Genomic DNA, 26,213 nt, shown 5'->3' on the forward strand with positions numbered 1-26,213 from the left:
CTCTGCAGAGGCAGGAAGCCTAGACCAAAAGCTGGGTAATATGATCCGAGATACATTAGCCATGTGCAGACTCTGAGGACAAACTGTACCCCCGGATTTGCTTTGGCTTCCCTTGCCTTCTGGCTGGTACACACCAGGTCACAGCAACCCAGATGGGCCCGTAGCACACAGCAGATTATGTACCTCGATCTCCTCACCCCTCTCGGCAGGGCCAGCAACATGAGCATCCCTGACTACGTGCAGTGTGCTGAGGACCACCAGACTCGTCCCGTTGTGGTCCAATCCATAGAGATCATCTCAGAGGAGAATTTCTTTTGCATCTATCAGCTACTCACCTCGGTGTGCCATATCAGCCCATGCGGCTCCCAGTGGACATTCTGTATCCACTACAGGCACCACTATGTGCCCGAGAATGGGTGGAGCGTCTTCCAGACACACCGCAAAGTCGTGGGCCTTGTCACCATTACCAAATGTCTCTCTGCCAAGGCCTTGGAGAAGCTGCACGTGCAGAGGGGCTGTATGGCACCGCGCTTAATGACTCTCAGCTCTTTGTCTTTGTGCTGCATGGGGAGGTAGCCGAGCAGCCGTTCACCGACGTGTCCTTCAATCTACGAGGACTGCAGGGTGGTGGAGAAGAGGATCGAGGACTTCACTGAGTCACTCTTCATCTTGCTCAAGTCCAAGTGGCTGGATGGTGGCCACAAGAATTTTGGGGCAAGATTCCCCTCCTCTGCATCCTGTTTGAGAAGGAGGACTTCATGGGACTGGACACAGACAGCAGGTAAGTTTACCTGGAGGCCAGTCCACCCTGGCTTTGTGCCGGATTGCTTCCCCACATCCAGAAAGGGATCAGCAAGGAAGAAGTCTGTCTTGTAGCCAAGGGGGGAGGGAGGTGCAGCCCGCTGGTTTACAGACATTTCAAAGTGAATCCGCCTTTGTTTCAGAGAGATCCTTTTAGGGTTAGTGTGGACACTTACTCCCGCTTTACAGCCAGGACCATGGTGGGAACCCTGGAGTTGCTGTCCAATAAATTAGCCAAAGCCACTGATGCTAGGAGCACTGGGGAGGAGGCTGGACTGAGCTGAGATATGCTGTAGGTCAAATGCACATCAGACGCTGAGGCTTGTCTAGCAAATATATATAAACTATCTCTTTACTTCCTACATTGATTACATGTCAAAATGATAGTATTTTACATACAGTTGATTAAGTAAGATCTGTTCTTAAAATCAGTTTCTAGTATTTGTTTTTTGTTTGTTGGTTTGTTTTTTTGTTTCAAATATTAAACGTGGCAACTGGGAAACTTTCTTTACATGGCTCTCATTTCATTTCTGTTGGGCAGCCTGTCCTGGGACAGTCTCATTCCTTTGCTTTTGGATGAGATGCTTAACCCCGAGAGGCGGAACGGGGCACTGGTTGAGCTGGGGCTGGAGCCGGTGTCTCCTGCCTCTCAGGCCCAGCACCTGTTCGGCTCAGGCCCTCTCTTCTTGCCCGACAGCCACCATGCCAAGTTAGGACATCAGAAACACTGCCAGGGACTCCCGAATGAACTCCTTATGCAGGGAAAGGCGTATCACGGTGTATGGGACAGAGCAGGGAAATGTTCATTCTCAGTTTGTCCCTGTGATTAAGTCAAAGTCCCCACTTTGCCTCGGAAGTACAGACGAGCTCTTTTGGGCTGCCTACCCCCCCACCTTCTGCTCTGTTTCCCGGTGTATCTATCGTGCTGTCCCTCGGGCAGAAGAGGGTGAGATGTCTTTGCCGAGAAGTGGTCCCCCTTTGCTGGGGAGAGTAAGGGAAGCTGTGTCCCCCCGTCCTATGGCCTCTGTCCTTGTGTCTGGAGAGGGCTCATGGTGGTCCCACAGGTGACGGTCTGAGAACCTGGCACATGCTGCTGGGCCCGCCGTGAAGGCAGTGCTCTGTGATTCTTGAACTTACCTAAGATCAGATCCTACTTTCTGGTTGTTGGTAAGTTGGAGGAGAAGATGCTAGAGAATTGATAAAAAGAATATCTAGACCAGCCCTGTGAGTGAGAAGAGAAGTGGACCCGAGTCCCACCTGCGAGAGCCCACCTAGCGGTCTCTGGATGAATTTTCTGTTCCTCCCAGATATACCTGTATGGCTTAAGGAAGGGGAGAGGCTTGTCGTGGCCATGATCTGTGCTTGTCCTCACAGGGCCCTGTGATCTACATGCCCGCACTCCCCTTCTGCTTCTTGGGGATGTGCTGGTATGTTTAGGAGCCTGGGCACTGCTGAGGGCATAGCTCCCAGCACCGTGCTACACCGAGTCTGGCTCTGTTCACCTCACCTGTCAACACCTGCTGAGGCCCCAGGCATTAGTCAAGGTAGGTGCATTGGTGCAACGTAAGCAGGGACCACCTTCTCCCCCTGGACAGACTGGTGAGTGAGCAGTTGAAGCCTTGAGCCCTGCCCCAGCCCCCACGCCAGTGCCTCCTCTTTTGTCATAGGAGTCACTGGTGACATTTTTACTCAACAAATGCTTGTCTCTGAGTCTGCAGAGCCACCAAAGAATGCCAGATTGTTTTTGTCTTTTGAAGTCTGCCCTTGGGACTTGGCAGAGTAGCCGAATGTGTACTTAGCCCACAGTGTTTGACACTGTCACCATTGATTACCCAGAACCTCATGTACCAGGCATGGCTCCCGGCATCAAAATACAGCAGCGCATTAAATCTCCCTCCTTGTGGGTCTGTCTGTCCTGGTACCATAAGAGCTCAGCCAGCTTCTGAACGTCAGTGAGATAACGCGGCCAGTGAGCTCAGGTCAAGCACATTCTCCTCCAGTCACTTTTACCACATTGTTGCTTTTAGTATTCCACAGTCATTAGTTTTTTAAACAATGCTTTGGTGAAGGAGCAGAGCCTAATTCTCTCCTGCTACTCTTGGTGGAAGTGAGTAAAACGGTCCAGAATGAAATGCGACCACAATTTGTAGCTCAAAATCTGCCTAGATGCTTGTAGGTGGAATTTGGGTTAGGGGCGCTGACCACGTTGGGGTCGTCCGGCAGCACCGCTCCCCTCAGGCCCCTGCTTTCCCTGGAGCAAGAGGTGAGGGTGGGTTTCACCATCCCCGTGTCCCTGGCCTCACACACTCACGTAAATTCTTGTACATGCTGTCAAAATCATTTTTGTTCTTGTGTGTTTCTAATTTTCTCGTCTTCATCTTTTCCTTTTTCTTTATTCCTTTTTCACTTGTACTGCCCAGTGAGCATGTTGTTGCATCTGAAAATGTGGGCTGTGCACATCCTGCATTGGAAATAGCCAGATTGCCATCCGTGCTGTCTCAATCATTTTAAAAAGCAAAAACTTAACAGCTGTCTTGATCCATGTATTATCCTCGTCATTTTGTATTTTCTTAATTTTTGGAATATTTACTTTGTTTGCACATTACCCACTGGTTTTTGATACCTGTTAAAATCCTTGCTTTGAGGAACCTGTTTGGTCCTCTTTTTATTTGGTGACATATGCGCCCTTATTAAATTTGTTTCATTGTTTTGAAGAAGTGAGATGTGAATTGATTTAGGCGGCTGCTGAGGGATTCTTTTCATGGAGTATTTAAACTTGTAAAGTCAAATTCTGCGGCAACTTGCACGATTCCTGCTTTTATACAAACGTGCTCGGCACGAGGTTCCTGGCTGTCGCTGTGTGACGTGCGTGACGGCGCTTCCTGGCCGGTGGTCACTGGTGAGGAAGTGGCCGGCTCGGGGGTGAGCATCTGCAGGGGACGCTGTTGGAGGAAGCAGTCACCGTTTGGTTCTTTAATTTTTTTTTTTTTGCATTCAACTTCCCCGTGCCATTTACTTTACTTTGCCTTCATAAAGGGGCCGAATTGGGTCTAAAATCCATGCCACTATTTTGTTCCCTTTACGAGGCTGGTTTTTCTGAGTATCAGGACAACATGGCCTTCTCCTAAGTAGCTGGCTCACCTGGATCTGTTGGACACAGGGACAGCTAAAAGGGCCATAGCTTCCTCTCTGCTTCAGCCAGTGGGCATTCAGAGCTGGGTCTGTGGTTTGCCTCAGCAGCCGTGCAGACCTTCCTACCCAGGGATTTACTTTTAACCCATGTTGGTAGTAAATACCTGAATCCGTTTCTGTTGCAGCTGACGTTCACCACTGACGGCCGTGTCATTAGTTTGTGGTAGTCAGTCTCCAACACCCCAGACAACCATGAAGGAAGATGATTTGGCCGACCTAGGACCTTGGATTCTCACCCTCACCATGGTTCATCTCACCCGGTGGAAGGGTGTGGCCACCACCATCATGCTGACCATGAGGTCTTGTTTCTCCTTTCATGCTCTGGTCCAAATGTGGACACTTTATTTTTCACTGAATTTGTCTCACTTGAGACAGGCCAGGATATCTGAATGAGTCCATCACATTCTGGGTGGGGAACAGAACAGAAGTAAGTGTCGCAAGTAGATGGAGTCTAGGCTGTCCGGGTTGGCAATTGCAGGCTGGGATCTGTGATGGCCGGGCTGTACCCTGGACACAGGCCTTTCCCGTGGCTCCCATGAGCCCAGGAGTTGGAGTGAGAACAGCCTTGCCTGGGTTCCCACATCCTCATCTGCTCACTTTCAAGTGTGTCTGCTAATTAGGAGCTCCCCCAGACCTCGGGCCCTTCAAAGCTCAGACCACGGGAGAACCTTGAGTCCCTTCTCCTGGGCCTCCTGTGTGAGAATCCAGTGCCTTCTGAGGTGGCCTGTGGCAGGAGATGCCTCCCCCGCCGGGGAGCACCCTACGGAGGACTGTTATTCAGTGCACCATGCTGTGAGCTTGTGGGGTTCCGACCATGGTCCCTGCAGAACCACACTTGAGATGGACTTATTGTCATAAATAACAGGACTGATTGCAGGGCAGGGCCGGGGGGAGGGAAGAGTGGTAATTGAATGTGACCTCAGACAACTAGGTGGGTGCTGGGGCTGTTACTAAAATGGGGAGTCTGGGAGATACCTGCCAGGAATCGAATTCCAGAGTAAATGGTGGACATGAGGCATTTTTAAGATGCCATTTTTCATCCAAGTTAGGACTTCAAAGAGGCACTCGGTTCGATGAGCCTGGGGCTCAAGTGAAGGAGCCGGACTAGAGATACACGTTGGGAGTCGTCATTCTTAGCTGGTGTTCACAGCCTTGCATGTGAATTAGATCTTCTCGAGGGCTGCAGACTGAGGCTGAGGGGGGGCAGGGCTGTGCCTGGGTTGGAGGAAAGCCCAGACCATGCAGCTTTGGTGTGTCAGTTAGCTGCATTTGCCATTTTCAGAGCAATGCTATTTATCCTTAAGGGGCCAGGGGGTGGGCAGGGCCAACCAGGAAGAAATCTGCAGGGAGGGTCGTGGCCACATGTGCGTCTTGGGAAGGTGCAGAGGCTGCAGGGTCTGGGAGGGTAGAGTCCTCAGAAGCTGAAGTTGGAGTGGGGAGTGGGGAGAATGTAGTCACAGTCACCTGTGAGGGAGGGAGGGAGGCCTAGGGAGTCCCCACCTTACCGGACTCTCTTTCCCATGAACAGAAGGCAGTCAGACAGAGGATCTGAGGTGAGAAGGGATGGGCAAAGGGAGGGGAGCCAACCTGGAGAATGGTGCTTGGAAATTTCTGGAGTAGTCTCCCTGAAAAATAGAGTTAAATATACCCAGACTCTTAAGAACATTGTTAATGACTTGGGAGGAGGCAGTTGTTTTTCTGGCCTCCTAAGGGTAAGGCATGTATCCAGGGATACACAGAAGATACGGGCAGTCTGTTCCAGGGGCTTGATCGTTACCGGGGGAACAGTGCAAGTTTAAAGGGGGAGAAGGGCAGCGGAGGGAAACTAGCCAGGCCCCGTGTCAGGTACCAGTCGGCCGCCCTAGTTGCGTGTTGCATTCACATCCATGCCTCCCAGGTGGGCAGTGGCAGCCCCCTTTTGCAGATTGGGAAACCTTCTCAGAGGGGTTAAGGAATTGGTCTGTTTAGCGGCTAGTAAATGCTGTAGCAGGATTCAAGCAGGGCCTTGTCAGACTTCAAGGTCATGTTCTCTCTACTGTTTCCAGTACTTCCCTGTTATACCTGGAATGGTGAAGTGGGTCAGTTTTGGAGCCTTTCAGAAAAAGTATGATTTAAGTGCCTCAGGACTGTTTCACAAAGCTCAGCGTTCTTTGATGATTCTGAAGCACGCAGTGCTTTTCGCCCCACAGAGGTAACGTCTAACTCCTTTGAAGATGACGTGGTTGCAAATGATGTACAGGTGCAAAACCAGACTCTGCAGCTTCTGAACGGAAACTCTCCAGTTCTCCCTTGGTCAGCTTTCTTCCGCGGGATGTAACTGTGCTGCAGTGTAAACCTGAGCTTTCCGTATGGAGTGAGTGTTTAATATCCAAAGTTAGCATAAAACGGTCAGATGAAGAAAACCGACGTTGACAATTTATTTTTGGGTTCCATTAGTCAAGATATACTATCAATTAATGACCCATATAGCAAATGAAATTCAGTATAGGACATTGCATTTCTTGCTTTCTATTTAGAGTTCTCTTACAGAATAAGGTTGCCTGCTTTGGAACATCAGCTTCACCACCACGGCACCTATCAGTGTGTTGATCAGTGTGTTGGTGTGATTGCATTTACAGAGTGAATCTAATCTGGGCTTCCTAAGCCCCAAACACTCCTGTGTAAAATCACGGGCTGTAGCCATCTGTTAGTCACGCAAATACTTCTAAAATTATATGATTCCAGAAAAGAAAGAAGAGAGAGAGAGAGATTGCCTTTATCAAATTTCCTTTCAGTTCTAACTGCAAACTGTTGTTGAGCAGCTCTTGTTTCCTTTGGATATGAATATATACATTTCTTTGCATGTAACCTAGGTTTTGGACTAGAACACCAAGTTCTTGCTGTCCACAAGCCACAAAAATAGTAGCCAAATTGGACCCGTGTGAAATAGTTTATAATTTTTTCTGAGAAAGTATCCTTGAATTTGGGACTTGGGCTGTGATTTTTGCTTTTTGATTCCCCCACCCGTCTTGTAATCTCTCACTCCTTCCCACGTGGCCCCCAAGGGTTCTTGGTCTTATTAGGAGCAGGCACCCAGTTGGTCTCCATAAATTGCCGCTATAGATAGAGCCCAGACAAGACTTAAGGACATTATCAGAGAGGACTTCCTGGAAGAAATGGGCTCTAAATTCAGTTGTGAGGACAGAGTAAGAGTCAGCCAGGAGAAGGAGTCAAGAATGTGGCTCAGGTCGCAGGTGCAGCCCGGCCAGAGGCCTGGAGGCTTTTGGTGTGGGGACCCGGGGAGAGTGCCCTGTGCAGTCCAGGGTGGAGGGAGCCCCTGCTCGGGAGGACACTGGAGACAGTCCGTGGTGTAGGGCTTTGGAAGAAGTTGAGTTTTACTAGAACTGACACAGTAGGCAGTGAAGGGTGTCAACAGAAAGTGACCCTCAGGAAAGGTACTTCAGGTTTTGCTTCTGATATTCTACAGACAGAAGGATCGGGATGGGCGAGAGCAGGTATGTCTGTCCCTATGAGATCCAACCCGTCATTCATTTATTCATAACACGTGCACTTCTGTGAGTATAGGGGAGAGAGGGTGTAGCCACGATAATAAGCAAAATGTATTTGCTTCTTGAGAGCTTAGCATTGTCAGAAGTTGACTTAGCCTAGAAAGCTCTAGGAAGAGAGGAACAAATTGTGGAGGTTGGAGGGAGGGAAGGCTTCCTTGGGAAACAGTCAAAATGAGCCTGGAGGCAAGTGAGAGGTAGGAGCATGTCAGGGGACCCCTGAGGTCACTGGGAACCTGTGTACTGAGGTGAGGCTGGGCAAGCAGGGTCTGGGGTGGGGCTAGAACTCTAACAGGGAGCCTCTGAAGCATTCAAAGTGGGGTTGATGTAATCAAATTTGTGCTTTGGGAAGGCTGCCGTGGCTCTGTGTGTGTAGCGGGGATGAGGGGGTGGGTGCCACCAACTGGGGGATCATAAGAATACCATTCACAGGCTGGAATATGGGCATCGGGGCTACTTGGGGACGGCAGGGGCAGTGTGGATGCCAGCTATCTTTATGGGGGGCTTGTTAGCGGGGCCGCCCTTGAGGCACCTTGTGGCTGTAAGAAAACTGATGGAGGCTGCCAGGTGGACTTTCGTCTTCTCTCTTTCCCTTCCTTGTTTGATGATCTTAGCTCAGCCAACATTTGGAACAAAAGAGCTAATTTCCAGGGTTGCCCAGGACTTGTTGAGCTCGTTCGAGTGAGATCTGATTGGATTTAGGTTTGTGTTCAGATCTGGATGTTCACTTAGCTAGAAACGTCCTGTCATTTCGATTTCCATAGGGGTTTTTATTCTTGATAAAGATTGCTTTCTTGGTGAGAGGAAATTTAAAACAGCTGTTGTCTTTTTCAAAAAATCCTCTTTTAAGAATTTTAATATTCAAAAGAATACGAATATATAAAATATTAAAGGAAGTCTTTGGTGTGGTTTCTTTGCTTTCTGAGCTAATGTGAAGTTAGAGCCTTTGCATTACTTAATAGCACATCCTTGTCCGTATTTAAAGAGCTGTTAGTGAGCGCCCCAGGTCCCACCTCTCAAAGAATCGTTAAAGTTTGCTCTGAAATAGTGAGGTCATAAAGGTCTTGTTTTCAGAAATCAAACGGTTTATAATACACAGCATAACTCCATTTATAAAATAATAATAAGTTCAAAACTAAGAAAGTGGAGGATAAATGATTTTTTTAAAGCCTAAACATAAATTTTCTTGTGCTAATGTTGCAAGTGGAAATTTTGAAAAGAAAAATCCTACTGCAATATCATCTATTTGGAATACATATATGAGTTTCACGTTTGAAAAGTATCTGCGCAGTGGCTTTCGAAGTCAGGAGCATTCCTGCTCAGATACTGGCAGTGATGGTTGCTGGTTTTCAATGGAAGAGCCTAAATTTGCCTTCGTAGCTTTTTGGTTTTTTTATAGTGAGAGGGTTGAGTAGTGCTTTGCCAGCATGATTTTGGGGCAATTTGAGGGCAGATGTCGTGTGCCAGCAGTGAGAAATTTCCATGCATTTTATTTTCTGGACATCACCAGGGCACATGTGGGGTTTGTGCCTGCAGGCTGGAATGCTGCAGGACTCCCTGATCATTCACCTTTATGTCCTGGTGCTGCTCCGGTCAGTGAATGATTTTCTGTGGCTTGGAGATAATGTGGTCTGATGGAGATGATCAGATGTGCAGTTAAAATGCTATTACTTGAAATAAGAGTAACCTAGAAACATTTCTCTAACAATACAGGATGAGGGAGGAGGATTGGCTGAGCTGCTTGCAGTGGGGAGTCTTAGTTGACTCCCTCACCGTGACTCCTGCCAATATCCACCCCAGCCCTGCACGGTAGTCCTGCCGAAGCAAGCAAGCACTTTGCTCAGAAACAGACTGAATTTCCTTGTGCCTCTCTTTGTTGGATTTTTTTGAAAGCACATTTTGCCCTTTGCTTCAATGCCATCCATGCTAGTCACCTCTTACACTCATTTTTCTGGCCTCGTCCATAAATAGCTGCTGAATGGATGAACAGAATGTAGTATCTCCATGTAGTGGAACATTATTCACACGTAAGAGTGAATAAAAAAGACAAAAAAGAAGAGGAAAATGAAAAATGCCACCTGTTTTGGGAAGTCCACTTTGACTGTTCAACCCACACTTTTCCCTTTGAAACCCAATCACTTATGCTCCACTCTACTCTTTTTGATAGTACTTACCACCTTCTAATAATCTTTAACGTTTTCAAAAAAAAAAAAAGAAAGAGATGCTGATACCACTTCAAAATGTACAAGACTTGATAACAGCATGTTAATTGAAAGGAAGCAGACACAAATGGCCACATATTGTTGATTTCAGTGATATGAAAAGCCCAGAATAGGCACATGCAGAGGCAGAGAGCAGGTGATGGTTGGAAGGAGCTGGTTGGAGGGGGATTAGGGAGTGACTGCTAGTGACAGGGGGATTCTTTTGGGGTGATGAAGTGTTCTGGAAATAGAAGGTGATGAGGGCTGCACAACCGTGAGTGTGCAGAAGACTGCTGAGCACTGTCTCTGGGAGTGCCTGTTGTCGGGGCATCTTTATTTTGTTCTCATCCTGCAATGTGAAGAACCATCTTCTGCTCTGGCCATTCTACTCCTGTGAGTGGTGCGGGTCAGAGACTTTGTAGAGTCATGTTTCTTTTTTCCCCCTGGCTGAGTGTAGGCAAAAAAGGTTTAAGCCTGAGAAAGTGCTCCATCTGCAGAAATGTCTTTTAGATTTGCATGGTGTAAAAATCTTGAGATCTTTTAATCATTGAGGCCAGTCTGTGGGGGGAAATACCCCGTGAAGCCTGGGTGAGCCGGGGAAGAGCCGCGCTTCTCTCCCAGACACGGGTGGGGATTGCACCCCCGTTCAGGCAGTGAAGGGCCCAGACCCGTGAGCAGACTTGACAATCGTGAATGTTTACGTGTATCCGCTGCTTCATCTTGGATATTAATTTCAAGCTGAGTCAGTTTGTGGCGGCAGCCTCATCCTACATCAGGAATTTATACTATCTGCTCTTTGAGGTGAAGACCTGACAGACTTGATTATTTAACAGTCTGCCTTGAATTGATATCTCAGATTCCTTTGTCAAAAGCAAACAGCAGAAATACAGAATTCCTTTAATGCCAATGTGACCTGGAACGAGTTTAGTCTCTGTGCCTCAGTGGCCTTATCTGTGAGTGGGAAAGATGATAACAGTGCTTCCCTCAGAGGAGCTGGTGAGGGGAGAGTCAGAAGCACAAATGGAGGACTTACAAAAGATGCTCTTGAATGACAGAATTTAGTGCTCTCAGCCTGGTGAGGCCTGAGGGGCAGAGATGTCAGAACAGAGCAGTCCTAACCGGAGCTCGATCCGTGATGGCAGCTGTTATGATCAGTATCACCACTGTGCGTTATCAGGTAATTTTAAGACTTGGTAATATGAATTCTTGAATAATGTTAAAGGACTAGACATCTCAGATCCAGTTTACATAGTCCTCAAGATTTCTTCTGAGAAATGGATGGTTTCTTCCCCATCTTAAATCTGAGATGAGTCTCTAAAAAATTCTGTATTCCTCCATCTTTTTGCTTTAATTTTCCATTTCCTAAAAAACCATGTTTTTAAATGGAGTTAATGGGGACTGAACTGAGTGCCTCATGCATGTTAAGCACTTACTCTCCCAAATGAGGTATAATCTCCTCCGTGATTTTTGTTAAAATTTACTTTCTTAGTTTACAGAGGTAAGAGGCCTCTAATTCTTTTTCTGGAGACTTGTCCATGAACCTGTAAATCTATAATTAATGGACAAAATTTGGTTTATTAAAAAATCATTAGAATATTCTGCAATTCATCCAAAAAGAAATGCTCATTGACTTAAAATGTTTCTCCTTTAAGGGGATTTCTCCTGTTTGGTCTAGCTTAATTTGTTAACAGCCATCCTCATCATCATAAATGACCAAACTCACTGTGAGTGGACACCTACCTAAGGCTAAAATGTTTTCCTCATGTTTTAATTCATAGCAGGTGTTTGATTGTAGGTATCAGTGTCTCCTTTTTTGCAGCTGAGGGATTGAGAGATGGAGCAGCTTGTCCCAAATTACACGCAGCAGGCTGTGGCTAGCTCGGTGCTGGAACCCAGGCTGCACAGAATGTATTCTTAATTGCTCCTCTTATCACCCTCCCGTTAAGTGGTTACCCGACCACCTGTGACTCCATAAACGGCCGAGTTTAGTGATCTCAGACTGATGAGGCCTTGAAAGGAGAGACACCATTGAGAAGTTGAGACAGAGTGGCAGAAATTAAAATTGTTCATTTTCACAAATTTTTAATTCTCAGGTAATTACATAAAAAGTTATTTTTTTTATTTTAGTGCTCTGTAAGCACTAAAAACAAAACATTAAAAATAATTATAGTGCAAAAGAGAAGTGAGCTCTTAAAGTCCAACCACTGCTAATGATGTTGCTTGTTTTTCTCTTGTGGCCCTTTTTGACAGAAATACTTACAAAGACTGAATTGGTTTTATGTAGTTTTAATATGGAAGAAAAGATTGTCAGTGAATATTGTAAGAAAAGTCTTTACTCTTTTCTTTCCTGTTGATGAATATGTACTTTATTTTCATGGCTTAAGTACATTTCCTCATTTGTGAAATTTGAGTAATATCGTTTAATTTGTCTGACTGTGAGAGGTAGATGCCTTGTATACAAAGAACCCAAGAGGTGCTTAATAAAAGTGTGCTGTCACAATGACAGATATTTTAGAAGGATCAACTCTGAATACTAAAGAGTGTCGCTTATTTCTGATACATATTCAATATGTATTTGTATGATATATTTGAATATGGTTTAAAGTAACAAGGATTCATTTTTTTTTTGGTGTAGTATGAAGTTTTAATGAAATCTGTATCATTCTAGTGAGACAGGGACTAGTTAAATTGCCTTAATCAGATGACCTTGAAGATTATTTACACAGAATATGTATTGTTACAAATCAGAATTTATGTTGCCGTGTAACCATCCACTCAGACATTTAAATTCGTGGGATTCTGACCAGATCCGTTAAGTTTAGTAAAATCCATATTGATCATTTTCAGGGAATAAGCTCCTCTATTTTGTGATTAAAGAAAATTTTGATTTTTTTCTACATTCTTAACAGGTTTAAAATATCAAAACATTGATTTGACATGTCACTTTTTTAATAGAGAGAATAAAGCTCATGATGTTTTATTATGTAAATAAATGTTTTTGTATGGCAACAAAATTGTATGATATCCTGGCTCTTTTAGTATTTTGCAAGATACTTAGATAACCTACTGTTGGAAAAATACAAACGTGACTTTTATGAATATAGGCCTAGTACAGATCTGTTGGTTTTTGCTACAGTGCAAGACATGAGGCATAGGAGAACTTTGCTGCTGATTGCCAGGAGGACAGATCCCATGTCTCAGTTTCCCCTCCTGTAAAATGAAGTGGCTGAACTGGATTCTTTCCTCTTCTAAGATGAGTTTCCATGAGCCTATATCTTCTGTTTATATTCAGGAGTATTAGCAATATCAGATTAAATACTGAATATCCCTCCTTTCCCCTGAATCAAAGTGCAGCATGTGCTATATAAGTTTTATTTATCTGATTCTTGTTACTGATCCTACAGGCAATTTTTGTGTTGCATCTTTCCTGGTAACCTGGAAGGTCATTTTACCCATAGGTGGCACTGTTGCACCTACTTACAGTCTTAACCTTCCTGTTTGTAAAAGGAGGCTTAAACAACGTTATTTTATTTTGATTACTTTACTTAATACTTCAGAATAGCCCAATGTCCATTATGTCTGTCTAACTGGAAAAGTTATTCTGCTTATATCTTAGATTTATTCTGTCATCTCACTGTGAACATTTCCGACTTGCTGTGCAAGCAATGGGAAAATCGGGCTTTTCTTCTAGTGTTAGAAACCAGTGAGCCGGGATTTTATAAAACAGCTAGAAGCGGCATCTGGAGGACCTTAAAGGTGAAAAGTGTATTGAGTTCCCTGAGTTTTGACCCCGCCGCTGTGTGTTAATTGGTGGTAGGAGATTTGGTACATATACGAAGGGGTGTAGTTTTTGATATGGTTTGCCTGCACGCGCTGCCACTGAGCCACTTGAGCCTGAGTCAGTTCGTTTTGAGTTTTTCCCTCGTCTGTGAGATGGGGACATTTGTATCTGATTTGTAGAATTGTGAGAATTAGAAATTATGTGCAGTGTTTACCACAGTGTGTATGTCAAGAGGGCTCTTAAACTTTAGCTGCTGTTTTGTGTGAAGCCATCATTTGAGAGTCTTTGGCAATTACTAAGAAACAGGAAAATAAGAAGAGCTGTTTTTATGATGAAAGATATTTGAGGAGGTTCCATAGTTCCTATACCCATAATTTAGCATCAGCAGAGTCAGAACTGTTACACAGTCGCCCTAAACCAACGTTAAGCCACAGAATTATTTGTTACTTCATATATTTTGGGGTTTAAGGAGATCCAATACTTATACATATGTTGTCTCCAGCAGCCTACTGAGAGATGACACAAAAGAGTAGACAGGCAATAAATGTCTTCTTTGTTACTGATGAAGCCACGTTCTCCATGAACTTCAAGGCTGTGGGAAAATGCGTGTCATGATACTGTGTCCCAGAAATACAGACTCACCCTGTCCCATGTAGCTCTGGGCCACAGCGAGCCTTCCCTTGAGAAGACCTGCCCTTTCATGCACAGGGCTTTCCTGACATGGAGCTGAGCATCCCGCGTGCTTCCCAATGGTGACCAACACTGGAGTGAAAGGAAGGGTTTCACATGCCCTGCTTGTCTCCCTGGACTCACACCTCACTCTGTTAGTGTAATGAGTGCTAGCTGTGGGCCAGGGGCCAGGGGTGTGAAGGGAGAAGCACCCTCCATGGCCCAGAGGAGTGGTTAGGAGACATCCACTCCCTCAGTTTAAACAGGTGGTTGGATGGAACATAAGGGTGCTCCCCAAGAGTGTGTAAAAGGAGAAATAAGGATTTTATTTGGGACTTAGGCTAGCCAGGAAACAGATAAGATGATTAGAGGGGAGACTTGTAAAACAATTTGATATTAAGTTGACATTTGTTGAACACCCAAAATGTGCTACATTCTTTTCTGAGCATTTTACAGAAATGAATCCTTCAATCTTCTCAACAAGCGAGTAAGGAAGGTTTGATTGTTATCCCAGTTTTACAGTGTGGAAATTGAGGCACACAGAGGGTAATTAAGTTGGCAAAATCACAGAACTAGTAATTGGCAGAGCTGGTGTTTAAACCCTGGCTGTCTGGTTTTGAGATTCCCAGAGATGGGCTTTGGGTGTTTAGCATTATCGACATCCCTGAATCTTTATACCTCTGTGCATCAGTTAGCCTAGAAAGGACAGGGAAAGGAGTGTTACACAGGAGCTCATAGTCATTTCTTGGCCGCTGTCCACGGAGAGTGCACCGTGATTGGCGTTAATTGACTTCTGGGCAGTAGATCTGTTCGTATAATAGAAATATAGTCCATTGAATTAATCTAGAAACCCTTCCTGCTCCGTTTCTGTCCATGCTTGCCATGTGACTGCCTGCCCGTGATTGGGCCGTGGAGGAGAAAATGTACTCATGGTTGAACTCTGATATTTCAGTCTGGTTCATAGATTCACGTCTTCTGTTACATTAAAAATTTAAGTTTCTGGTTTTCTTGCATCAGTGTCTCATGAGCTTGGTTAATGTGAAACCAGTCCATGGGAGCCCAGGGATGATGACGGTATAATTTCTGAGCACGTTGAGGCACTTTTACCCGTGCAGACGTGGCTGGAGGATGTCCAGCTTCCTCACTGATTTCCCCCAACAGCATGGTCCTCTCCCACCCCTGGATGTGAGGTTGGGAGCTCTCTGAGTAGGCCAGTCAGAGGCCGAGTCCACCAATCAGAAAATGATGAAGTACCTGGAAGTGGGTTTAATAGAAGACAAGGGCTTCCAGGTTGTCAGATGGGCTGTTCGAGTCCATTTGGTGAAAAGCTGTCCACTGTCTGTGGTTGAGCTACTTCTTTGCTGTTGAAAAGTCTGGAGTAGATGAAGGGATTTTAAAAAGCAGAAAGGAGTGATTTCAGGTGGTACGTCCACACCGGTGAGAAGTGATGAATGACCGCCTTTGTGAGTCATAGACAGTCTTACAAACTTCATAAACCAGCTTTAAAAGCTCTTCCATCTGAGTGCACTTCATATGGGGTCCAGATCATCACTGGTCGCACTGTGAGGGCAAGTAACTGATAATGGCAGAAAGGACACGGAGGCATCAAAAAGGTCTCAGTCACTTTCCCTGTTTAAAGGATGCAGCACAGTGTAATATATTTTAGCTGGTTTTTCACTGAAAAGTTTTTAGTGTTTTCTGGGACTCCCCAGTGCCCCAAGGTTCCATGCAGCTGGGTGTCCCCTCAGTGCAGCTCTGTCAGCACTTGCCCTGGGCTGACGCGGTGTCACGGGGAGCAGGACAGTCAGCGTCCCCGGCTCCTCCGAGCTCCGTCTCCTCATCCGCAGAGCCGGGTTTCTCATCCGTGTCTACTTAGTAGGGTTGCTGAGAATCACACGTGATGCTTCAGGTGTGACTTTTGGTTGTCTCTGTGATTGGCATATAGTTAATATTTGATAGAAACACTTGTTTTTTTAGTATAATTGTAGCACCTAGATTGCAGTGGTTTTTAGTCTGCATTTTTTATAACTTTATTCTTATTTTTAAATATGCACTTATTTTTATTTATTTTTTTTGGAGGTACTGGGGACTGAAGCCAGGACATTGTGCATGCTAAGCAGGTGCTCTACAACTGAGTAATACACACCCTCCTTTTCTGCACTTGAAGGTAAATATTGCTATACACAAAATAGCTCTTAAACACCATCATGGGACCTAGTCACTGTATAGACAATTGAACACGTATACTATTTCAATAGGAATAAATGTTTTTGAGACATACATTTCTGAATCTGTAAATGTGCTTAAAAACGATCATAGGTAGTGATAAACACGAATCTTTGTTCCAGTACTTCTTAGAGACTGTTTTGCCATCAAGGGAAATTACATTCTACAGAGAAGGCGAATTGGGTCTCTTTGATATTTAGATGGTTTAGCAGATGATGAAGGCTTTCAAAAGCTGACAGTTTTGTATTTTAAAGTAACTACAAAGTTACCTTCTACAAGTTGTAAGTACTAAGCTTGTGAAGTGCCCAGTAATCCAGGGGGTATGTGTCTGTGTCTGTGTCTGTGTCTGTGTGAACGTTGGTGTGTGTGATTTCAGGAAGGTAGAAAGAAATTCCATATAGACTTCTGATACCTTTCTCCTCCATTTCAAGGTGTTGGCATAGATTTACACTAATAAATTGATATTCAGTTGTCATTTGGCATATTGGGAATAAGACTTTCTCATACTTGTTTCAGAAGGATTAGGGAGCATGAGCTTAGGAAATGGGAGGAGATAGAGGCAGGGAGGTTCTTTAAACTTTGTGCAGAATTAGAAACAGTAACTTTTCTCTTTTCTTCTAAAGCCAACTGGCACTGAATTGTAACATACTATTACTCAGAATTGCTTTTCTGATCAGATACATGTACCTCAGATTTTTAAATGCAACATGAATGATGAAATGTGTTTTAGCAGTTATTTTTAAAAGTAGTCTCTTTTCAAGTAAAAGGCTATAGCCTGTTCTTTCTTCTAGCGGTACAAGAAATTCTCATTGTTCTGTTGCAATGATCTATGTGCTTACTTTCTTTTTTTTTTTTCTTTAAGTGCTTTTTTCATTGTGGTTTGAATGAATGTTTAAAATTTCTGGATTTTGATCTTTAGAACATGCTGATTTCTCAGAACTGTTAAAAACCTGATTGTTCACTGCTCCTTGTTTGGTGGGGCTCCCTATTGATTTCTGTTGTCTGTTAAAGAGTGAAATTCTTCCTCTAGCCTGCAGATCATTAAGTGAATGGTTTGCAGTGTGCCTTTAAAATTATTTGTATGCATTGAGCATGTTTGTCCAGTGAATTTTAAATTGACTCATTGTAATGACTTTGATTTGATTCTGTGTCTTTTGCTCCTCTCCACAAGAATTTGAATTCTCTGTTGCATTTTGTATACGTGTTCTTAACAGGGGAAGAAATTTTGCATTTTTTACAGAGGTGGGTTTTCCTATCCCCTCTGAATGCCTTCTAAAATTGATACAATAAAAATCAGTTATTGCAGTGCATAAATATTTCATAAATTATTTTTTGGCATAATCAGAAACAATGACCAAGAATGATAATAAAAAATACGAAAACCCTCCTTCCTTTGAAGAATAGAAATCAGGTAGTCAGGCTCCCTCATGCTTTGTGCCTGACACACTTAATCTCATGTCATTGTGTATCATGATTCGGAGATGGTATTGTTTCAGGTTTATAGATTTTTGTTTTAACATTTGTGTTGAATTCTTTCTCCAGGCTGATGTTTCCTGTTGGGTTTGTGGAAAGAGTAGAAGGGAAAAAAATACTTTGTTTTGTTTTCAGGAGGCCTGAGTTGATGGGAAAAGAGTTGAGGGTGGGCTGAGGAAAAGAGTGACACTCCCTCTCCTCCTGGTTGAAATTGATAAACAAAGAAATCAATTAAGTATATCGATATTTGACCAAAAGAAGTTAGCGAGCCCAAACTGGCTAGAAATGCACAATGGAAATTACTGAATTCAGCTTCAGAATGAGGTGCTTTACCAAGTAGAAGCAGCTTAGAGCAATCAGAAAATCAGTAATATGATGAGATATAAATGGAATATTATATCTTTTATTGCTGAAACTTTTCTACGTTAAGTTGTGTAGAGCTAAAATTAAGTTTCAATCACCAGGAGTTAAGAGAGTGAGTGGTACTGTAGGATCGTTATTCACGGATGTGCCTAGACCCTGATAGAGTGGCTGAAGATGGCAGGAAAAGACCCACATCCAGGATTTTCATCCTAGGGTGTCCTCCATAATGGTTCCATGTGGAAGCAGATGATTGGGTTAACAAATTGTAACACACCCCAGTCGCCTCTGAATTTTAAGAAGAAAAAATATGCTTTGATACTGCTTTACAAGCAAGTTCCTGTGCATCCTCACTCCAGACTCCTTGCCTTAAAAAGCAGAGACAATGCTTTGCTTGTGTAGTTGAGGTTTTAGATAGCACTCTGCTGGTTGTAAAGCAAGGACCGAGACCCTCAGCTATAAACGCTGGGCTTGTGTGTTGTTAGATAATGTATTATCCCCAAAACAAGGACCTGGCTGGTCTGGTGGTCTGCTTTTTAATGAACATATCTAAAAATGTATCTTGTTCCCCTCACCCCATGACTTCCCTAAAGATACACTAATCCTTTGTACTCATTGTGTATTCTACAATCTCTGCCTCATCCTGTCTTTCCCGAATTTCCTCCTTACTATCTCACAACTGTTAACGAAGTTTTCCTTTGATTATACCCTATAAATATGGGAGCATTTGGGAGGCTCATGGAGATGGCTCCCTAATCCCTCTCGATTTCTTGACTTTTTCCACAGAGTCTTGAATAATCATTCCTTGTCAGTAAGACTTCTTCCAGCCAGAACCCACAGTTCCAGGTGAGAAGGATGCAGGCTTTATCTCTTCTACCGGAGGCAGAGACAGAAGAGAATTGAGATATGCTCCCCCGTGATCCCTTCCTGCCCCAGGTCTACTGCAGTTCACCTGCAGCCTTCTGGCCTCTGCTCAGAGGGCCTCTGTCCCAGGACTGACCTCAGCGTTTTCTTCCCTTGTCAATATTTCCTGTGCCTTTCAGAACTTGGTCTCTTCTCTGCAATTCAAACCTGGCAGATGTGATGGTGGTCAGCGTGCTGGTGGGCAGTCCTTTGGGGACCCCCAGGAGCCATGCTGATTCTCCTTAGTCTCTCAATCGGGGTTACAGAACAGTCAAGCACCGAAGGAAGCCCATTCTCGAGATGTCAACAGAGCATTTCATCACTTTCATTTTATTTTTCAATTTTTGGTGGAGAAATTATTTGTAGTGAACTGTTCCAGATATTTGCCGCCTGCTTTCCTCATCACCATTCCTTGTTGTCTCTGGTGCTAGTTTTATAAACCAGGTTTCTTCTCTGGTCATTTCTGGCAGCTGGGCTTGCCGAATCCTTGATCTGTATTTGAAACAGAATGCTTCCTCGTGATGTCAAGGTGATTTTCCTATTTCTGAATATTTCGTGTACACTCAGCAACTGTTTCAAGTGAAATGCTCTTGTCCAATTTCGGTTAACTCACATTTGCTGATCTCCTGCTTTCATGCTGAGAGCAGTTTCTTTTTCCTCTAATAAAAGTTAGCAATTTGCATTTACTATGGAAGATACTGGCCCAAGGTCCTTTTGTTCTTAAGAGTTTTAATACAATTCACCCATTAAAATGTACATCGGTTTTTACTCTATGCCCAGAATTGTGCATCCCATTCAATCTTAGAACATTTTCATCCCCCCAACAGGAAGCCCTGTACGCATAAACAGACATTCCCATCTTCCCCATCCTCCCCCAGCCCCAAGGAGCCACTTTTCTCTCTGTGGATTTGCCTGTGCTGGACATTTCATGTAAATCGAGTCACTTCATATAAGTGGAAACGTCTATTGTGACTGACTTCTTTCACACTGAGTACCGTTTTCAATATTTGCTCATGTTGTGGCCTTAGTCACTATTCTATGCTATGCTATTGCTGAATAACATTCCACTCTATGGCTGGGCCCCACTGTTTACCCATTCATCAGGTGATACGCATTTGGGTTGTTTCTGTTTTTGGCTGTGATGAGTAATGTCGCCGTGAACACTCATGTGGTATTATTTATGTGGATATTTGTTTTCAGTTCTCTTACGTGTGTGCCCAGAGAGCAGAATTGCTGGGTAAGTCAGAAACGAAATGTTCAACTCTCTGAGGCCCTGCCAGGCTGTTTTCCAAAGTGGCCACGCTGTGTTACATCCTCACCAGCAAGGGCTGCGTGCTCCGCTTCCTCTGTGTCCTCTTTAGTGCTTGTTACGCTTTTTTTTTTTATTATACCCTATTGTAGTGAGTGTGAAGCGGTTTCTCCTAGTGGTTTTGACTTGATTTCCCTTACAGCTAATGCTATTGAACATCATTACATTGTGCTTTATGGACATTTGTATATTTTCCTTGAAAAATACCTTTTCAGATACTTTATTAACCTTTTAATTGAGTTGCCTTTTTATTGTTGAGTTGTAGGGTTTTTTTTTCTTCATTTTGAGATACAAATTCCTTACCAGATAAGTGATTTGAAAACATTTTCTCCTCTGTGTTGTTGTTTCACTTTCTGGATGGTGCCCTTTGAAGCAAAGTTTTAAATTTTGATGAGCTGCAATTTGTCTCTGTTTTCTTTGTTTCTTGTGCTTTTGGGGTATTATTTAAACTCTGAGGTATTTTATTTAAGCTTTTATATATAAAATAACTTAATTCTTAGGACCGTTATAGGAGATGGGTGCAGTTGTTGTCCCCAGTCTATGGATAGGAGACTGAGATGCAGAAAATTTCACTGAAATATCAGTGTCACATCTACCTAGTGCTGTGGGATTTCAGACCCTCATGTTTGTCCCCAGCATTTGTGATCTTCACCACCATGCTCCACTACTGCCTGGAATCGTTAATGAAAATGACTTTCATTTTTTGATTTCTTGTTAGTTTGTTTTCTCATTGGGGACCTCATCTCCTTATTTTCCTTTCGGATATCAGTGTAGATTTATTTTAGGTCTCATGTAGGCAGAAGCATTGCTATCAGTTAACTTCTTTATTACTCACTCTCCAGTGATGATTGTTGCTAGTTGACCTAACCAAGTCATGCTTAAGTCTTTCCTGCTAATGACACTAAAAACAGTCATGACTTATAGAATGCTCAAAGAAAGTACTTGATTGATTTTATTTTGCTACCCAATCAAACCAATCAAGTAAAAACCCCAGTGTTGACACAGACTATAAGCCCTCCAGAATAGGATCACTGTCTTCCTTCTGTTTCATTTATTTGGTCACAGTGTCTGGATAGTGACTTGCTGTCCAGCAGTTTTGTGAGGATATGGTGCTCGTGAATCATTGTAAGGACAGAATTTTGACAACAGACTGTGTTGTTCATTTCACAAGGGAAAAGATAATATAGAAATACTGCTCAGATCTATTTTAAAATTAAGCTTGGAATTTTGAGAAGAATTCAAGAAACCATACAAAGCTCTTTTTCACTAATTTTAGATCTATCTTAGACACATATGGTTACATAGCAGAGTAAGTTATCAAGTACATTTGACAATAGGAGTGTAATATTGATTATTTGTTTTAGTTGAAATATTCTACCTGGGATAAAGTAATCAGTGCCCATAAATGAACAAATATGTTTGTATTTCTATGCAACATGGGAGCAGAGTTCATGTTTCTATATAATATGTATGACTGTGTGTTTTAATCTGTCTGTCAGTGTTTTTATAGTTTTTCAGCAATGTTGTAACTTCAGAATTCTTCTAACATATTCACTCCCGATACTACTGCAGTTTGTACTGTGTATCCTATCTTATGCATGGGATTCCACTGTCCCCTCAGTGAGGAATTTCCTCTCCTATTGAGCTAGTAGCAGAGTTAAAGGAACAGTGATTTCAAGGCCTTTGCTCTCCACGTGTTCGCAGTTTCCTGTCAATCACGATTTTCTCTTTCTTGTGTTTTCATTGTGCAATTAGAATTTTTGAAAATAATTATTAATATGTTTCACCAGTCTCCCTAGAAATTTGATGTGTTTGTGCTTTTCAGTTTTCAATTTATGAAAATTGTAAATGCAGACTTGTTTTTAAGTAGTCCTTTTTCACTAGATATTTGTTTACCTCTTTATAGTTAAAATAATTTTCCCCAATGAATCAATCGGTGTGCATGTTTTAAAAGATACTTTAGTTTTTATTTTTCTTATTCTAACAGGTATATTCGTTGTACAGAATTTAGAAAATAAGGATAAACACAATAATACCTTAAAAATGGCCTCTAATCTCACTTGTAGATACAGTTGTAATGTTTGAAATTGAGAATTACAAGTCCTCTCACTTTGTTCTACTCTTTCAGGTACGTTTTGGTTACTGAGACCCTCGAATTCCCATATGAATTGTAGCAGAAGCTAGTCAGTTATTGCTGAGGAGCCTGCTGGGATTGTGATCAAGACCACGTTGTATGTGTGCTTCACTCTGGGGAGCACTGCCATCCCAAGAATATTGTCATGTGATCCAGGAATTTGCGTGGTTTGTCTTTCCAGGTATTTAGGTCTTCTTTAATTTATTTCAGCAATGTGTATGGTTTACATAGTATTATTTTACTTTAATTTTTGCCTTTATACTGAGGACAATTGTGCAAGGTACCAAGATTAGAATTGTATTATAGCCCCGCAACTTGCTGCCACCATGGACGCTGTGGTCTCTCTTTGCCCTTTGTAAAATCTCACACAAAATAGGACCTAAGTAACTCTCTCTTGAAAGAATGATTATATGATTGCTGGATGATGCTTGAGAGTCCTTGTGATGATGTCTTTTTCCCAGACTTTCCCCTCTTCTTAAATATGCCCTTTCTCTTCCTTTCCTCCAGCCTGGGTTTCAGCCTGCCTGTGGCATTGATTTTCCTTGTCTGTGGACTCTTCTTTTCACTAGTTCATGATAATGTTACATGTCGGCTGTGAAAACTTGCTAGATGTCAAGAAAGAGCAAATACATTGCATGCTAGTATTTTTAGAGTGTGTTATTGAATTATCAATTGAAATTAAATCATGCTGACCCATTGAGCCATCCCCTGAGCTCTTTTCGCCTTCCTACAGGTGATACTGCTCTCGTTGCTGCATGTGCCCTTCCCCCAGACTTAGTTTTGGAGTTGAGTAAATCAGCATCACTGGAGCCCTCTCTTTAAAAGATGAAGAGAACATTTGCTCCTTCTCCCTGCTTGGGGCTTGGATGAGATGAGGTAACAGATAAAGAATGAAGCCCCACCTCATTCTGACCACTGCTCTTTCCGTTCATTTCTCCAGGGGAAGAGTACAATTCAAAAATATAAAGATTGTGAGCTAATGAAATATACAAGACAACCGATCATTTATTAAATACACTTTCATGCCAGAAACAAATGTATTATACACACAAAAAGCACATAAATTACGGTAGTACTGTGGTTACAAACGTGGGCCGAGTTCGAGTCCTGCTCTGGAGTGACAAGTCCTGTGAAATGGAGAACTTGTAGGTCGGCTTAGCCTCTCCCGGACTTTTTTCTTTCCTGCAGAGACAGGGCTCGCTAGTCATCCCTCCCCCGTAGAGGTGCTGTGGGTTGTAAACGACGCGCGTGGGCAGGCCAAGCACAGCTGCTCGTTCCTCGTAAGTGCAGGATAGCACAGCTTTTGCGGTTACGGCTTTATGATCGCACCGTGTAGACCCTCAGTGCTCCGAAGGGATGTCTTGCAGATTGGAGATGGGATTCTCACTTCTGTAAATACCCAAAGATTGTGTTATTGAGCCTTGCTGATATAAATCTATTCTTTAGAAAGTACATAATGTAGATATATTTTTCAAACATGCATGCTTTTTTTCTTTTATTATTTATACTTCTACCCTCTCATCACGTGGTGTGACTTTTGATGGAATCCAGGAAACAGTCCTAAGCCACCTGCCTCTTCACACTTCTTCGTGATGGTTTTCTTCCTTGACTAGAAGAGGGTTTTGCATAGGAAATTTTGTTTGCTCCCCTTCTCTTGGAGTCTCCCTGTTTGTCTGCCCATCTCTCACCTGTCCATCTGTCCATTTCTCTACCCACTCATTCTTCTGACTTGTTCCAAGAAGCATTTCAGGCAGCTTACAGAAGAACAGATACCAAATAAACAGGTGAGAAAATGGGGCCAAGTTCACAAATTGAGGCTCGGAGTTGGGCCTGTGTGAGAGTTGCAGGCGTGAGACACATGCCTCTGCCTTGTGACTTATAAGATAGACAGCATCAATGTGCCTGAGGCTCCCAGCACACACAGGGAAGCAGGGTTTGTGGGAGATGCTCACTGGCTGTGAAATAAATAAGTGGCTTAGGAGAAGCCCAGCCTTTCCAAATACTAAGACTTAGGAGAATATTTTGAGTGTCTTCCAAAATCTGAGTATTGCATCTTTTCTTTTTCAGAGTTTTATGTATAGTTGGTTAACATTCTATAACTGGAAATTTCTCCAAAACTGCTGCCCACGTGAGTCCCATGACTCGGGAATGGGGTGGTTCTGCTCATTGACGGGTGTTGGCCAGAAACGGAAAATGACAGCCTCCAAGGAGCCTGGGATTAAGCAGTTATGTTTTGTCAGTGCTGTAGATTTCAGAAAATGCTTTTACCGTTTCTCTCCATCTGAGGAAGCAGCGTGCTCTCTTCCCAGCATCAGGAGTTCAGGGTCTCGGGATGGTGGGGGCTGACTGCACTGCCGTAAAGACAGCTGAGCTAGTCACTGCATGTGTGGTGCTTTCACGTAGTGCATTTCATGTTTTTTAAAAGGTTTCAACATGTAGTTAATTAACTGAGTTAATCAACGTTTAATAAATATGAGGCTTTTTTGAAAAGACAGTTATAGGCAGAATATAAGTTGTGAACACTTTAAAAATGGCTTCATTACTGAAATTTCAGTAAGGAAGATTCAGTTTATCTTATTTACGACTCTCTTTAAAAGTAACAAAGAAACAAGACAGAAAAAGCAGAGGATTACTTCTGTTCTTCCTCTCGGCTTGCAGGTGCCCTCACCTCCAGTGGCATCCATCCAGACACCAGCACTGACACTGGCCGTGCTCAGAAATGCCTCAGCCCTGAAGACACAACTGACAAATGGAAGGGAGCCGCGTCCTGTTACAGCGGGTGCTCTCACTTTGTGGGTCCTTATGTAACTGCGTGGTGTTATTCAGGATCGCCCTTTCTACACTGTGTGACGGTGCTGCGGTGTCTCCTAGTTATTTGTTTCTGTAACTACTCATGTATTTTTTCCAATGTGTGGTACTAGACATCTAAAAATGCATTTTTCAGATGAAAAATAATGTGTATTTAATATAAAAGTCTGAAAAAAGAGTCAAAAGGGTCTATCCTGGTCCCAGTACTCAAAGATAATAATTAACACTTTAACATCTATTTTCTGTTCTTTTCATCAGTGTGTATCAGCTCTGTCATAAAAACCAGCGAGCACTGTGTGCCTGTTTACTGTGTGGAGACCTCCATTTTCCATTCGGCTTATTACACATTTTTCTACAATATTCTATCTCCCCTGACATGATTTTTAATGACCAGTATAGCATTCTGTTTTGTGGAGGCATCGTCCCTTTTACTTTGTACTTAAGTAAACTTTTAAATTCCAAGTATACTTAATTGAAATTCTGAAAAGAGAACTGTGGTGGTACCGAAAGTCCCCTACTTCCCTTCCCCTTTTTTCCTGAGAGTAAAAGCTGCTGACAATGTGGAGTATATATTTCATGACCTTTATGCCTTTGTCATATATATATACACACATACATACACGTATATGAGAAATCTATGTATATGTGTGTGTATATATGCTTTATTGAAAAATAAGGCAATACTATATGTTTTCTGTAGCTCGGTTTATTCACTAACGTATATATCATAGACCTCCTCCCACTCCAGACTCACCCGGTCCTTTCAGATAGAGTAAAGGGGTCTCCTGATGTGCAGGTTTGGTCTCTTGTG

General features: G+C 43.2%; 1 protein-coding gene across 3 annotated transcripts in view; it reads left to right on the forward strand.

Annotated features, from left to right (window-relative positions):
• LOC140688319 (trafficking protein particle complex subunit 9-like) overlaps positions 1-26,213 on the forward strand; it is a 103,919-nt gene that overhangs the window by 54,300 nt on the left and 23,406 nt on the right. The window contains exon 2 of one of the 3 annotated variants that reach the window (XM_072946944.1): positions 25,253-25,386. The exons of the other annotated variants lie outside the window; for them this stretch is intronic. Coding sequence (XP_072803045.1) covers positions 25,253-25,386 — 134 coding nt within the window. The remainder of the gene's footprint in view (positions 1-25,252; positions 25,387-26,213) is intronic. 3 annotated transcript variants of the gene reach the window in all.

Source organism: Vicugna pacos, chromosome 22 (genome assembly GCF_048564905.1).
Source record: "Vicugna pacos chromosome 22, VicPac4, whole genome shotgun sequence".
Taxonomy (NCBI): domain Eukaryota; kingdom Metazoa; phylum Chordata; class Mammalia; order Artiodactyla; family Camelidae; genus Vicugna; species Vicugna pacos.